Raw genomic sequence first — 13828 nt, forward strand, 5'->3', positions numbered from 1 at the left:
TCCCAGTATTTCAGACCCTTTAGAGAGCTTATCCTAGCCTCTCACCGGTCAGCGTGGGTCCCCATTGCCGTCCAGCCACACTTAGGTGGTACAAACACCCACACAGAGCAAACAGTGTTTTCAGTAGCTTGCCAAATTCCTCACTGAAATGGATAACTCAGGTAATGTGATTTAATTTCTGGGGCCCTATAGGAGGTATTTGCTTTAAAAGAGCAAGCTATCCAGTCACTGAAAACTGAAAGAGCATTATATTAAGGTGGAATCAAATGTTCTTGTCATTCCTGGAAAAAGACTATTTCTACAAATGTAAGAGGACCTCAGTCACCTCTACATTTGAAAATGTAACAAGGCCATGCACAGACAGGCTCTCCCTGAACACTGCCAGTTACTTTGTAAAATGCTTTCTGCATGCATGTTAGCAAATTTTTTTTGAGCACGCACCTTCACAGCGGATAAAACCAGAAGTGTAACCCTAAAAGAGCAACAGCTACTTCTAATTTTGCCAGATTTATCAGAAGGCCTCTGTTAACACACAACTTTTTATCGTTGCATAAAGCATACCAAACACTAGTTTCAATCCACTATATTATCCAAGGTAGAACAGCCAACACACGCGTCAAGAACTAATAGAGAAAAACAGAAACAATTTACTTTGCAATCCAATAAACAGATATATTAACAGACTAATAATAACAACTTTAAGTTGTACCTTAAAGAATTAAAGCATGCCCCAGAGTATTTTAATAAAATCATGACCTGGCCTCCTAGCACATTTAAGGATTGTTTTTAAAACACATTTTAGAAAGTAACAGCACAAGGTACAATGAGTGACATGTTTTTCTTCCTCTTTATCTTCTACCCCTATGGCAGAAATTCAGAAAAAGCTTAACCTCTTCATGGAACATAAAGCTGGATGTACAGCACCAGTCCTAACCGATGTTTCCAAAACAATCCAAGATCAGATACCTGGACATAAACATCAGCTCCTGTAAAATCTTCATTTACACCAAAATATTGCTTTTAGAACCACAGATGAAAAAAGTTATGCAAGTTCAAAGTAGGACATGATACATTGCCCAGGAACCTGTCAGTCATGTCATCTAACTGGAAAAAGTCAGATGCACACTAGCATTGAGAATCTAATCAAGACTTTGATAATGCTGATTTCACTCTCTCTCACAGCTGCTTTACAAATATAAAGTTTCAAGGATAGAAACTAGTGAAACAGAAAGAAGTTTTACATTTTTTTTCCTCTGCATGCAAAGATTCCTAACCCTGAAAGCAGAAAACTCCACTCCATCAGTACTACTCAGGCTTTGCATTTTGGGTCCTCTTCTCTGTGGAAGGAAGTGCCTCTTCACAACCTGTTTCCATTAGGATTAATTACTGTCCTGGGCAAACAGGTAACATGGTTCTTCCTGCTTCCCCGTAAGACCACAAGGCTCTAGATAGCTGCTACAGAATTTACTAAAGTTATTCACTTCACTTACACTGTGTTCCAGCAGAACTAGAGGCCCTAGTGCCAGAACTGGCAGCACACACAGGAGAGGGCTGCCATCACTTCAAACACCACCTCCATTTGAAACTTTATCACTGTAACCGTGATACAGGTACAGAAACTTTTTTTTGAATGCATGCTGTTCATCCAAACCCCAGTTTGCCCAGAAGATAACTGGACAACATCATGATGATTCTTTTAGGCATTAGTATCATGCAACATATGAATGACAATCATCTGTTTGCATCAACAGGATAAAAGGAATCTGGAAACTAGACTAGCAGAGACATGCAGTTTTTCACTTCAACTCTGGCTGCTCCTTCTCTTCTTGGCAAGCAGCCATCATTTCCTTTCTCCGTGCCTCCCTTACACATCACTACAAGGTCCTCCCCTTCATCTCTTCCTGCTCCCAGATTGTCCCTCTTTGAAAAAATCTGTGACACAATCTGAAATGAGTCTCAGTGACTGTGATATGCAGCAGAGCTTAGGCACTTCAAGTCCACTTGTCCACAACTAAATCCTATAGGAAAAAGTTGCCAAGACTTTGTACCTGTATACTAGCCTTGCATCTGCAGAGGAACCCTTTTGTGTTGATACTAGCTGCTCTGCTGTGCCTACCAAACGTGGTAACTTAACCAGACCTTTGCTAGCCTAAACTGTTTTAGTGGGAAAGCACACCAGCAGGTGAGATGAAGGAGAGAGGCACAGAGAGCTCCCACCTTCTCTTAGTGTTCTACAGAGGCATGGAGACTCCACATAACCCCTCTCTGCCTCGTTCCCTACAAAGTTCTACCCTAGGATTCGCACAGTTTTCTGGCCTGTATCTCAGCTGAGCAGCAGGGAAGCCAAAGTGCAGAAAGGGTGGCAACAGGCAGGTGCCAAAGTGTCCTAGGCCTCACCCTGATTTGGGTTTGGGACACATCCAGGGTACACATCCAGCCTCAAAATTGTGCTGAGCACTTCCACTTAGTCAAAGCCCTGCAAAGTCAAGCAACTCGCCCTCTATGGATGGGTGAAATTTATTCACACTCTCCTACTCATCATGTTCCTACTTCGTGAAGAATTTTCTGAAATCAAGGAGGGGTTATTGCATAAATGTCTAATATTTATCTTCTCTTGTTAGGCATTCTCCCAGCATCAACACAACAGCATAATAATTAAATATTCCAATTACATTCAAACCTGATCAAAACCAACACAAAACTTTTTAAAGTAAAACGGGAGTGAAGCAATGAGAAATTACAGTACCTCAGTTTTTAAGGAGAGTCCACTGTTAAAGAATATAGCTGAAACAGCAATGTAAGTTATGGTAATTTCTGGTTTCAAGGGTCCTAAAAAATACAGACATAAAGAACAAAGTGAACTACAGTCAAAGAGATAAGGATATGCATATATTACATCAAAGTAAATGAGAACACTTAGAAAAATACCTGGAGAAAATCTAATCATTAAAGTCTCTAATAAAAAGAATGGGGTTTCTATTAAGTTACAGAAAGCATGCTATTCATTTTTAAATAAAAGCAAACCAGTGAGTGGAGAATGAGGTATGGTGTCATACAAATTTGGTTCCTGTGATTACAGGCCACTAGGAACCAATGATGAAATTCTGCAAGTGTGAAAACAGGTAATTTTTCACAGTTCTATCATCAGAGTATCCCTAGAGCGTCAGCAAACTCAAACTGTACATTCAAAAAATATTAGCTGCTCCCTCCACAGGGTCATCGATACCATTCACATACCTACCTCTCACTTCTTCCCCCACAACACACACACACACCTGTCTGGCTGCCTGCACTGAGGAAACCAGATTAGACCTTGCAATGACTTCCTTGGGGCAATTCTACATTATTCCCCCACAACGGGGCTGCAGGAAAATGGCTCATTCCAGCCCTTCAGTAACACACTGCAGACACACTGCTGCAGTGAGATCAGCAAGGGCAGATGCCTGCACCTCCAAGGGTTCCGCTATATTAAAGGCTTGCATTTGTATATATTTATATACTTTTTTTTCAGGGAGTTTACAATAAAATACTTTTTACACTACTATAAAAATGATGAATTTTCTTAATACACTTTGCCTTCAGAGCAAAGCACCAAGCGCAAAATGTATATACTCATTTTTTCAAAAGCATTCAACCAGTTATATTAGAGAGAAAATATCAGCAGTCTACTTAGGACCAAAGTAATATCCTAACTCTAAAAGTGACAGTAAGTTGTCATGAGCAAAACTGCAGCAGCAAACAAGCAAGCCTTTACTCGACATTCTGGAAGAGAGGATCCTTTCTGCTCTCTCGGATGAATGATATATTGATGGTCACACTCTGGAGCAAGGTCAACAATCCTTAAACTAGAGGGATTTGATTGTACACTGAGCCTAATCAAATTTGCAACTCAAGTCATTTAAACCCAAATCCTACTCTCAGAGAGGACTCTGTTGATGAGACACTAAAACTGTGTGTGTTAAATACAAAGTATAAACCAAACGACCTATATGAAGTGTAAGGTAAAACTAAACCAGGAAATGCAAGAGTTAAAAGTTGCAACAAAGCACATGGCTAGTTGTAAAATTATGGCATAATTAACTGAACAGCCAGGAAGGGAAAAAAAAAAACACAGAAAAATTATATAAATATATATATACACAGTTACAGTTACACAGAAGACTGCATTTTATAGATATAGTATTACACAATTTTTCTAATCTTTTAGCAAATTATAGCATATATGTACATGCACATAGACACTGGGCAGACAGGCAGTGGGCTGGTTAGTCTGGCTAAGAGAGGAGCTCTTCCAGGACTCAGTTTTTCTAATTTAGGGTTTTTCACTGGGCTATCTGAACTCCTTTAGACAGGAGAAGTCTCTTCCACTAGAGCAACCACCCGTTCTTGGAGCACAGGGAACTCTGGTCAGAACACATCCCCTGCATCTCTTGTGCGAAAGACTGGTCAGGAAGGAACTAAATAGGCTCATTCATCAAACAGGAAAACACAGAAAAAGGGCTTGGCTTATGCCCTGAAGGTGGCAACAGCACAAATCTTTGTTATTTGTGGCACAGTGTTCCACTAGTATGGATGCTGGACCATCCATACCATTCAGTAAGGCCCTGCAAATTACAGTGCATGGTTTTGCCAGCTGGAAGATGACAAACTGTGGATTTTTTCATATGCTGGCATTTCCCACCCTCAACCTCTTTTTTTTTTTTTTTTTCTTGGTTTTAAAATGAGCACTGAGATCACGTAGTTTCAGAAGAGAGATACCACTTCGGGGAACACATGCTCACAAGTTTCAATCAATGCTTCCAAGATTTTTCAAGCAAGTTGTCCCAGGAACAATACCACATCAAAGCCTGATATCTCTTTGCAGTAGGATAATTAAATCAAGTGCTCCATCACAGCACTTCCATGCAGGAAGTAAGCTGAGGAAAAATTATCTCGTATTCTAGTTAAAAGGATCTCCCGCGTTGCTGCTAATGATTAGCATGACAATCAAACCAGAAAGGGACAAACCACCTGATATTATCAATTTAAAGTTGTCTTTAAGGTCTGCTGAAGACACAGCATGGATCCTGCAAGAAGCTCCATGTGGGTCCAATTCACCTATGCAAAACAGCACACAGATGTTAGAAGGGATCCTTGCACAGCAGGAATTTGCCTACCCTAAACTCCATGAAGAACCAGAGCCTTAGTTGCCACAGCAAGTGTTCAGAGTCATATTTTTTTAAATCACTTTCTTTTTTCCCAGAACCTAAGGGGGGGGGAAGGTTGGCTCCTCAGTGAGAAGCCATCTATCCTCAAACTTCAGTTCTGTTAAGAAAATACAAATCCATGTGTATAAAAGCACAGCTAGATTCTTCCTCCCCTCCCACAACATGGAATTGCCAAAGTAATTCTGTTCAAATGTTCTACATGCCTTTTCTTAAATCTTCAGAGATCAGTTAGACTAAAAAAAAAATATACAAAATTTAATTTGTTCTTGAAAACTGTGAACATCTGGAATTGGAAGTTACAATGGAAACCAACCAGAAGATGCTGACAGCATTTACACTTAAAGATATGCCACTGTTTATTTTAAAATAACAGGAGATATTTCATCAGCTCTTGTTACAAGAAGCATACAAGACCTCACTGCTTCGAAAAGGACAGATCTGTCTTCCAACTTGTTTACTGCAAGCCTTTGACACCATTTTGCACAGAATCATTTTCTCTGCTTTCCCTCATCTTTCACGATGAAGAAAGAGGAGACAAAAAAAACCCCCACCTTTAAAATACAAGTGCATTATTATAAAGTAAAAAATCTCCTGGCTGAAAATACAGCACCTGAGATTTTAACGCTATAGGCGTTAAGCTACACCCCTCGAGAAGCTCACAGATGGCAGCCATTCATGCACTGAACTGCAATGACTTTATGCCCAATCTTAGAGTTCTGGAAGTTATTCCCTAGTTTAACAGGACATTCAAAGTAAGTTGCTATCCAGTTTTCCTCGCGACTAGTCCAAAAAAGAGTAGTCTATTACTCGAGCAACCGGTGCAGCGCCTAGCAAAGACACACAGAGGAACACACCTTGAATTCCTCCTTGGGGACCTGACGAGCAGCGACTAATGAAGAGGCGGAGAAGGCGAGCTGCTGGCGGTGCAGGGACCGCCGGAGGGAGGGCCCGGCGCCTTCGGCCGTGCCCTTCACCCCGCGGCCAGCCCAACCGCACCCCTGGCCACCTCGAGTTTCAAAGTTTCCGAGCGACGCCCCGATGGTCGAGGGGCCCCCGAGCAGATCCCCGCCTCCCCGGCAGCAAAGCGCCCGGGGGCCCGCAGAAAGGCCCGCGGCCCCTCCCCAACGGCACCGGGGCCCACCCTGGGCAGCGCCGAGCCCGGCAACGAGCCGGGGGGCGAGTGGGATTGTGGAGGGGGGGCAACGCCAGCCGCCGGGAGTTGATAAAGTACCGCCGGGCCCCCCCTCCGCGGGCGGCGGCTCCGGAGGCCCCCTCCGGCGCTCCCCGCAGCGGAGCAGAACGGGGGGGCAGAGCGGCCGGACTCACCCCCTTTGACGCCGACGGCGGGCTCCAGCCGCGCCACCGCGATGACCAGCACAATCCCCAGGATGAACCACTCCTTCCGCAGGCGCTCCAGCAGCCCCATGGCGCGGCCCGCCGCTCCCCGCCGCCCGGCCCGGCCCGCCGCGGCGCAGCACGGCCGGGGCGGGGTGCAGCCCCGCCGCCCGCCGGCAGGACCAGCCGGATCCGCTGACAGGGAAAGGCTCACCCACCGCCGCCGCCATCACTACCACGCACCTCCTAATAGGCACGCAGCCGCCGCCCGCCCGTCCGTCCGCCCCACTGCCCGCAGCGACGACCCCTCCGCCGGCTTCGGCCGCCCTGCAGCCCCGCGCCGAAGCGGCGGCCACCACCGCGGAGGCGGGACGCCGCCGCCGCCGTTGCTGCTGCTGCTGCCGCCGCCGGGCGGGCCGGGGAGCACGGCCCCCGGTAGCGGGTCCCGGCGAGCGCGGGAGCGGGCGGGCACGGGGTGGGGGGGCGGCGGGGGTGTGCGCGCTGTTTTGGTATATTACAACGTCTGCGTGACGCCCGGCGCTTGACGCGCGGGAGGGCGGGCGCGAACTGGCGGCGCCGGCCGTTGCGCGCGCGGGAGGCGGCGGCCCCCACACACACCCCCCACACAGACACACACACACCCCCACACCCCCCTGCCCGCTCCCAGCTGCCTCAGGCAGGAACCGGCGGCCGGTTGAGGTGGGACCTTTCCGTGAGGGCGGGCAGGAGGCTGCCGGCGGCGGAAATCCCCACAGTTACAATCCCGTAGCCCGCGTTGCGGGAGCGAGGGGCTCGGGACCGGCGGTGGCTGCTGTCACACGCATACCGCCTCTACCCACCCCACCCCCCCACCCCACCCCGATTGTTCGCCGCCGCCGCGGGTTCCCCCGGTATCGCTTCGCTACCGTAGGAAGGCGCCGGCCTGCCCGCTCTGGGCAGACAGACCCGCAGACACCTGCCCTGCCCGCAGATCTATCGCGACCGGCCGACATCGCCGCTGCCTGTGAGCGCCTGCTGACCCAGCCACCTTCCGACCTGGAGACGATGCCCTCTGCGGAGGTCGGCGGGTTTATTTCACTGTTAGATACCTTCCCCTTGAAACAGAGTGTCATAAAAACCTCATTCTGCTGCTCGACCCGCGCTTCCCATTGCCTATTCCTCTCCTGTCTCCGCTTCCCCGCTGGATTCATTAGCCCGGCCTCTGCCCGGCCACGACCCCCTTGCCCTAAATCAAATTAACGAGGAAATGATAAAGTATGAAACGCTCCGTCATCGCAGCTGCTCACACCGCTGCTGCCACGGCTGCCTTGTTCCGGCGGCGTTCAAACACACAACGGTTCTGCGCTGTGATTGCTAAGTATTTAGGTAACTTCACGGCCTCTGTGGCTATATTCAGGCTTCGAAGAATAGCCCTGCCATATGCTTTCCGCTCCTTGCCACCAAGTAAATAAATGTTAAATAGCTCAAAGCCGTGATCTCAGCTGCTTCGGGAGGCGTATGTTGCTGTATGGGGTTCGCTTGTGTAAACGTGTGTACATCATAGCTGATTTTTTTTTTTAACATGGAGGGAACGTGCCTTCTCCCACCCACAAGGGGATCCAAAATGTGCAGTTTAAAATGATCATACGTTTTGCCACTTCCCTAAAGTTTACGGGAGTACACGTAGGTCCTTGCTCTCTTCTCAGATACAAGGGCCAAACTGCAAAACCTCACTGCATTTGCCTATGCAACTGCTACAGGTTGGCTGTTTTGGGAGAAAATAAATGCCTAACAGCTGTTCTTCTAGAGCAAGCTGTTATTATAATGAGCATAGGATTTGATTACTTGGAGGATTTGATTACTCCACAGGAAGGATAAGACGAATCAGCTAAAGATGTGAAGTCAATGTTTATCATATAAATTATATTAAATCTTTGTGTGGATACTCATTCACAGGTGAGGTGGCCCCAATTCTATGACACGGTTTTTATCTGCACTGTTCATAGATCAGAGCACTTAGATCTTTTCCTCCATGGTTCTGACAGCACTCTAGCAAGCGCACAGACCCTCTGATCTGACCACAGCAGGAGACCAGGCAGATGTCCAGTGTTTCCCGGGTCGTTTTGTTGTGAATACGCAGTGGGAGAGGACCTAACAGAAGTGGGCAGGAGGCTTTGCACCCTCTGCCTGGCAGTTCTGGCTCGGCTGGTTCGTCACACAATGCAGAGGCCTTGCTCTGCACCAGCAGGACTAGAAGGCATGAACAATTTCAGCACAATTCAGGAAAGCATTGTTACCGAGGAAAAGCAAAATAACATCTCTTGAGGCTGAAAGTTAAGCCCTCGGAAGTTAGAAGCAGCCAGATTTCATAGTGAATGAAGCTGCTGCAACATTAGTTGCTGCAGAAGCTGTAGACAGGAGGCAAAGAAGTGGCAGATATGGAGGATGCTTGGTCTGGTGGTAAAATCCAGTCCTGCAGTAGGCAGCGGTCTCTCCCTGCTTTTGCACCATAGTTTTTACGTGGTATTAATCCTGCCCCTCACTCTTTGCAGGTGGATACTAATTATGAATTTCTAATCTTGTCTACTGCCCAAGTAAATTCATTTTTGTTCATTTTGCCAACAAGTTTCAGATGTTTGTTCACAGCAGCTCTAGTTGGCAAAAGTTAGAAACCTCAGGTTCAGTCCCGGGCTCTGGAAGATTCTTCTCATTTTCCCCTCTAATGGGTCACTCCTTGGGCGTTGTCCGAAGCCTAGGTCATCTAGAGAAGGATGAGCTATCTCCCTGTGTATTAGATTTAGAACAGTCAAGAAATATTAAAAAAAAACCCTAATCGTTTACCAATGGTCATCAGATATAGGAAAAGTTTGACTTTTGTCCATGCTCAACTAAAGAAAAAGATAAACTTTAATATGGCTCTGTTGCTTTGAGTGGATGCTTTGCCTGGAAATCTGTTTCCAAGAGATCTGAAGTTTGTAATAAACGTCTTTTGCCAACTGAGTTATAAAATACATGGATTCCTGTGGCTCTTCTGTAATCTTTAAGATCATATGTAGATATTCTAAACTGTGTATCGAAAGCCTCGTACAAAGATATTTTAGCTGGTTTTGTTTAAAAGCCATTCTTCGATTATCATGATAAGCATATAGGCCTGTTAGATGAAACAGATTAAATCATTCCTGACTTTAAATAAGAGCACTCTGTAAGCCCTGCCCTGCCCCACCAGCACGGAGCAGGAAGGAAGAAAACACTACAAGTGTATTGTATAATTGGCAGGATTCTCACGCATCTTAAGTCTGTTTGCAAGACAGCCTCAGTGTTGCTACAAGGCAATTTGTCATACATATTGAGGTATTTGGTCAGTATTAGAGAGGGAAAACTCAGTGTCTGTCATCCAAAACTACATCCTGCAACATTTCACTTTCCTCATCAGGTTCCCATACAGATAATATACATATCCTAATTAACCCCTGGGACTCAACCAGATCCCAGAATGGTCTGACACACGTGTACATGTATTCTCCATTAACATCGTACAAACCCATTTGGGAATATATTTAGCTGTGCCTTAGACACAGTACAGGAATGAGAATTTAGCTTTTCTCTCATTTCACATGACCAAATTTTCCTTTTTGTTCAACTGCAAACATACCTCGGGGTTTCCAGATGCTTTCTTGCCCTTGTGTTTCCTTCTGCATAATACAAAAGCTTCATGACATGCGTAGCTACGTGACACTAAATCTTCGTTGTTCACCGGTCATCTGTTGAAATCCACAGGATTGTTTATGTGAGCAGCGACCGGTTTTCATGTCTGCAAAGATGCAGAAGCAGACTGGACGTTTCGGGACTTTGCATTATGAACAATCAATCAGTCTTACGTGGTTGGTAACTGATGCCGAGACGTTGGCTCCCCTTTGTGCCATATGGAGCCTCTTTCTTTTGTGTACCCAGTCCTCTTATCTGCACAACATACCTTGCTGTCTAATAACTACACAGTTAAGTTATTTTAGGGAATGTGCCGGGATTTTTAAGTTCCATAGTAGCAGATGTCATCTGATTATGCATTTAGACAGGAGAGATTTCAATATAAAGGAAAGGGGATCACGAGATAAAGGGAGCTTTAAACGAGAGGAAGAGATAGTATTAAATAATTTAACTTGCAAAGAACAAAGATATTCAGAATGAACAAGATAAAGAGAGGTGTTAATTATAAATAGGAAAGTTGAGGAGAAAAAGTGGAAATATATGGGAGACAGTTTACAACACATTTATATTTCTCACAAGCACTTAGTGGCATGATCTCAGATTTTCTCAGGCGCTTGAGGAGATTGCCATACTGATCCCGTTAGCTGGTTTTCCTTACGGAAATGGAGTTCACAACTCTCATTCTGTCCTGGCCTAGGTGCTCACACTGTTTCAGGCATCTGCAAGGCATCTTTTGGTTGTTGCTACCAGATATTATTAAATGCCTGTGAGTGCTTAGGTATTGCCAGATGCAGGACTTACTACCATTAGCATAATGCAGTAGTGGGAATTATGTACAAGTTCAATTTAGAACAGCACTTCATGGGACTTAAACACATTTACAGGTATGCTTTTCTAAATAGAAGCTATAAGATGATAAAAGGTTTTGTGAATATTTAGTTTTATTTCTACAATGGTATGATCTTTTTTTCTCCCAGAGACTTTAAATGCATGCTTTTTTTTTTTTTTTTTTTTTTGTTTTGACTTCTAATAGAGGGTTCTCTTATATATTTAGGTATCCAACAAATAAACAGTTTTTCTTTTACTTGAGACCTGGTGTGAAATTTTCATGCACTAATCTTAGGCATTAGGAAGAAAATTTAAAAGGCAACAAAAGGGGCTTTGCTGATCCCTTGCCTAGAACCTGCTTGTTCTAACACAGAAACAGAACCTGGCTTAGTGCTGCTCCACTCATGATATTCTCTTGCCTTCTCCTCCTAGACCTAGACCATATAGATTAAAGAAATTTTTGTGGTTTGCACTTTTTCCCAGTAGACAGCAAGGCTGTAATGCATCCAGAAGACTGGATTTAAAAAAAGAAAACCAAAAAGCAATTGGCATAATAAAGCTGGTTCTCGAAAGAAATTATGGGCTTCTTTAACTGCAATTTTAAAACATAAAAAAATATTTTTTTTTAAAACCATGAAAAGATGTACATATTTAAACCTGAAAAATGAAAGCGAGAACATGAAATAGTTCTCTGGACGATTTCACAGTGAACAAGAACTGGATTAAACCTGTTCAACAAGACATTTCAGAGATAACATGGTGCTAGTTTTATGGTTTTTTTCTCCTTACACTTAAAAAATTAATCTTGTAATATTACAACAATCATACCAAAACACTCAAAATGAGCAATTTCAGTACAAAAACCTCTGCTGTATTTTATGGGGGAGGAGCAGCAGATCTGTTCCTGTGTGTGTATGCACACGTGTGCAGATGCAAACGGTTTACAACAGTTTCAGAGTATGAACCACTTGTAATGGAAAGAGCATGCATATCACAGAAAGCAGGAAGAGGAGAGCAGCCATCCCAGCTGTGACACCTGTCACAAAGGGCAAGTTTGGAAGGAGCAGCTGTCGGAGAAGTCAGAAATACATGAGTACATATAGGCGTGAGAAAGAGGCAGTTGCTAGAAGAAGGGTTTGTCTTAAGGTTGCTGAAAGCTGGCTTTTAGAAGCTTACGCTTTATCTTCTAGAAGAAGAAATAGCAGGGCTTGTCCAAAAGAAAGGACAGCCCATGCTCCAAACTTTGCCTTCACTCAGCTGGATGAAAGGTGGGACCTGATCTCTCCCGTGTCTGTCCCTTTTGATTTTATCATTACCAAAGAGTTTAAAGGTTCAGAGAAACAGGGCAAATTCACTAGCTTACCTGAGGGAGAACCCCAGAAAAGTTGTCTTTAGACTTTCTTAGATTTGTCAGTTTGACTTCGTCATACTACAGCCCCTGTTGCTTCATACCTCTTGGATCTTTGCACATCGTTGCCATGTTCTGTCTTCACCGTGGGCCAGGACTCAGCTCTCCATCACTCTGGAGAAAAGCCAAGTGCATTCCCCAGACAGAGCTGTGATGAACTCTGACCGTGGCCGATTTGGTTATTCAGGAGGCTACAGTCTCATCATCAACATGACATGCAACTGAGAGATGAAAGTGTAGACACGTCCCTTGTGCTTAGCTTGGCATGTTGACTTCTGTTGACTATTTTGAACATCAAACCATGTTCATAACTCACAGCCTGACCATTCAGTCCTCACCAGCCACCACGATTTCCCCCTGCAGGATGGAAACCAAGCAGCGTGTTATGCATACTAGGGTACAGATTTACAAAGGAAGGTTTTACCTGACCTCCCCTAAACAAACCAGGCCAGGAAGTAATAAACCGAGTGCCAGGAAATAGGGGAGGTTACAGTCACAGCTTGACAGTGTCATCATTTACCTGCATTGGAGTAAATTCCACATTATCTGCAAATCAAGTTATCTGATGCCAGCCTTAACTAGCCTTTTGATTTAAAACGAACTAGGAAGTGCCCGTGCAGGAACCTAAGTGCTTCTATGTGTGGCGTATGTCAGCCTGAGAGGAAGGTGCGTGTTCCCACCCATCCATGTGGCACTGGGCCCCTTTGCAGTGCTGGAATCAGGCTATTCTTCTTTTCTTCCTTTTTTACTAAATTGTTGTTTATACCAGGGCAGAATTCAGAGATCAGACTGCGAGGCTTCTTTGTACCAGGTATTGTGCAAGCATAAACCCAGGCACGTTTACGCTACAATCAAGTAACTGTGGTGCGCATACACACAATGGACCTCACTTTAATGTAGCCCTTGTTAGTACCACCTGCAGTGATTAATACCATTGGTGCCCCATCCCTGGAAATATTCAAGGTCATGTTGGATGGAGCTCTGAGCAACCTGATCGAGTCCCTGCTCATTGCAGGGGGCTTGGACTAGATGGCCTTTAAAGGTCCCCCCTCAAAAAAAAAGTGGAGTCAGGAAGGAAGATAAGCTAGTGGAAAATACACTAAATAATTAGGAAAAAAAAAAGATAACCAGAGAGGAAGAGATCCTTTAAAAACTATTTAATAACAAATCGGCTATTACATCTATCAATACAGAAAAAACGAGAATGCTGACAACAATTCATCCCACGATCTGCAGCATTAATAAGTGATGAAGTATTAAAAAAACTGGGACGCTTTGTGCCTAAAACAATATCATATCAGGACAAGGGAATAAAGCTGAACTAAAACAAAGGACATGATGGTGTATTGCTGGCAAATAATGACAT

The 13828-nt window shown here is 44.7% G+C and overlaps 1 protein-coding gene across 10 annotated transcripts in view; it reads right to left on the reverse strand.

Annotated features, from left to right (window-relative positions):
- SLC10A7 (solute carrier family 10 member 7) overlaps positions 1-6792 on the reverse strand; it is a 156852-nt gene extending 150060 nt beyond the window's left edge. For 2 of the 10 annotated variants that reach the window (XM_074867427.1, XM_074867424.1), the window contains exons 1-2: positions 6534-6776; positions 2747-2829 (exon numbers count right to left, since the gene is read on the reverse strand). In XM_074867427.1, coding sequence (XP_074723528.1) covers positions 2747-2829; positions 6534-6633 — 183 coding nt within the window. In that variant the 5' untranslated portion in view covers positions 6634-6776. Of the gene's footprint in view, positions 1-2746; positions 2830-5010; positions 5098-6061; positions 6279-6533 lie in introns of those variants that run through there. The other 8 variants (XR_012628811.1, XM_074867420.1, XM_074867422.1 and 5 more) reach the window with 8 other exon arrangements.
- Between the last annotated feature and the right edge of the window lie 7036 nt (positions 6793-13828).

This window comes from Strix uralensis, chromosome 4, assembly GCF_047716275.1.
Source record: "Strix uralensis isolate ZFMK-TIS-50842 chromosome 4, bStrUra1, whole genome shotgun sequence".
In the NCBI taxonomy this organism is placed as follows: domain Eukaryota; kingdom Metazoa; phylum Chordata; class Aves; order Strigiformes; family Strigidae; genus Strix; species Strix uralensis.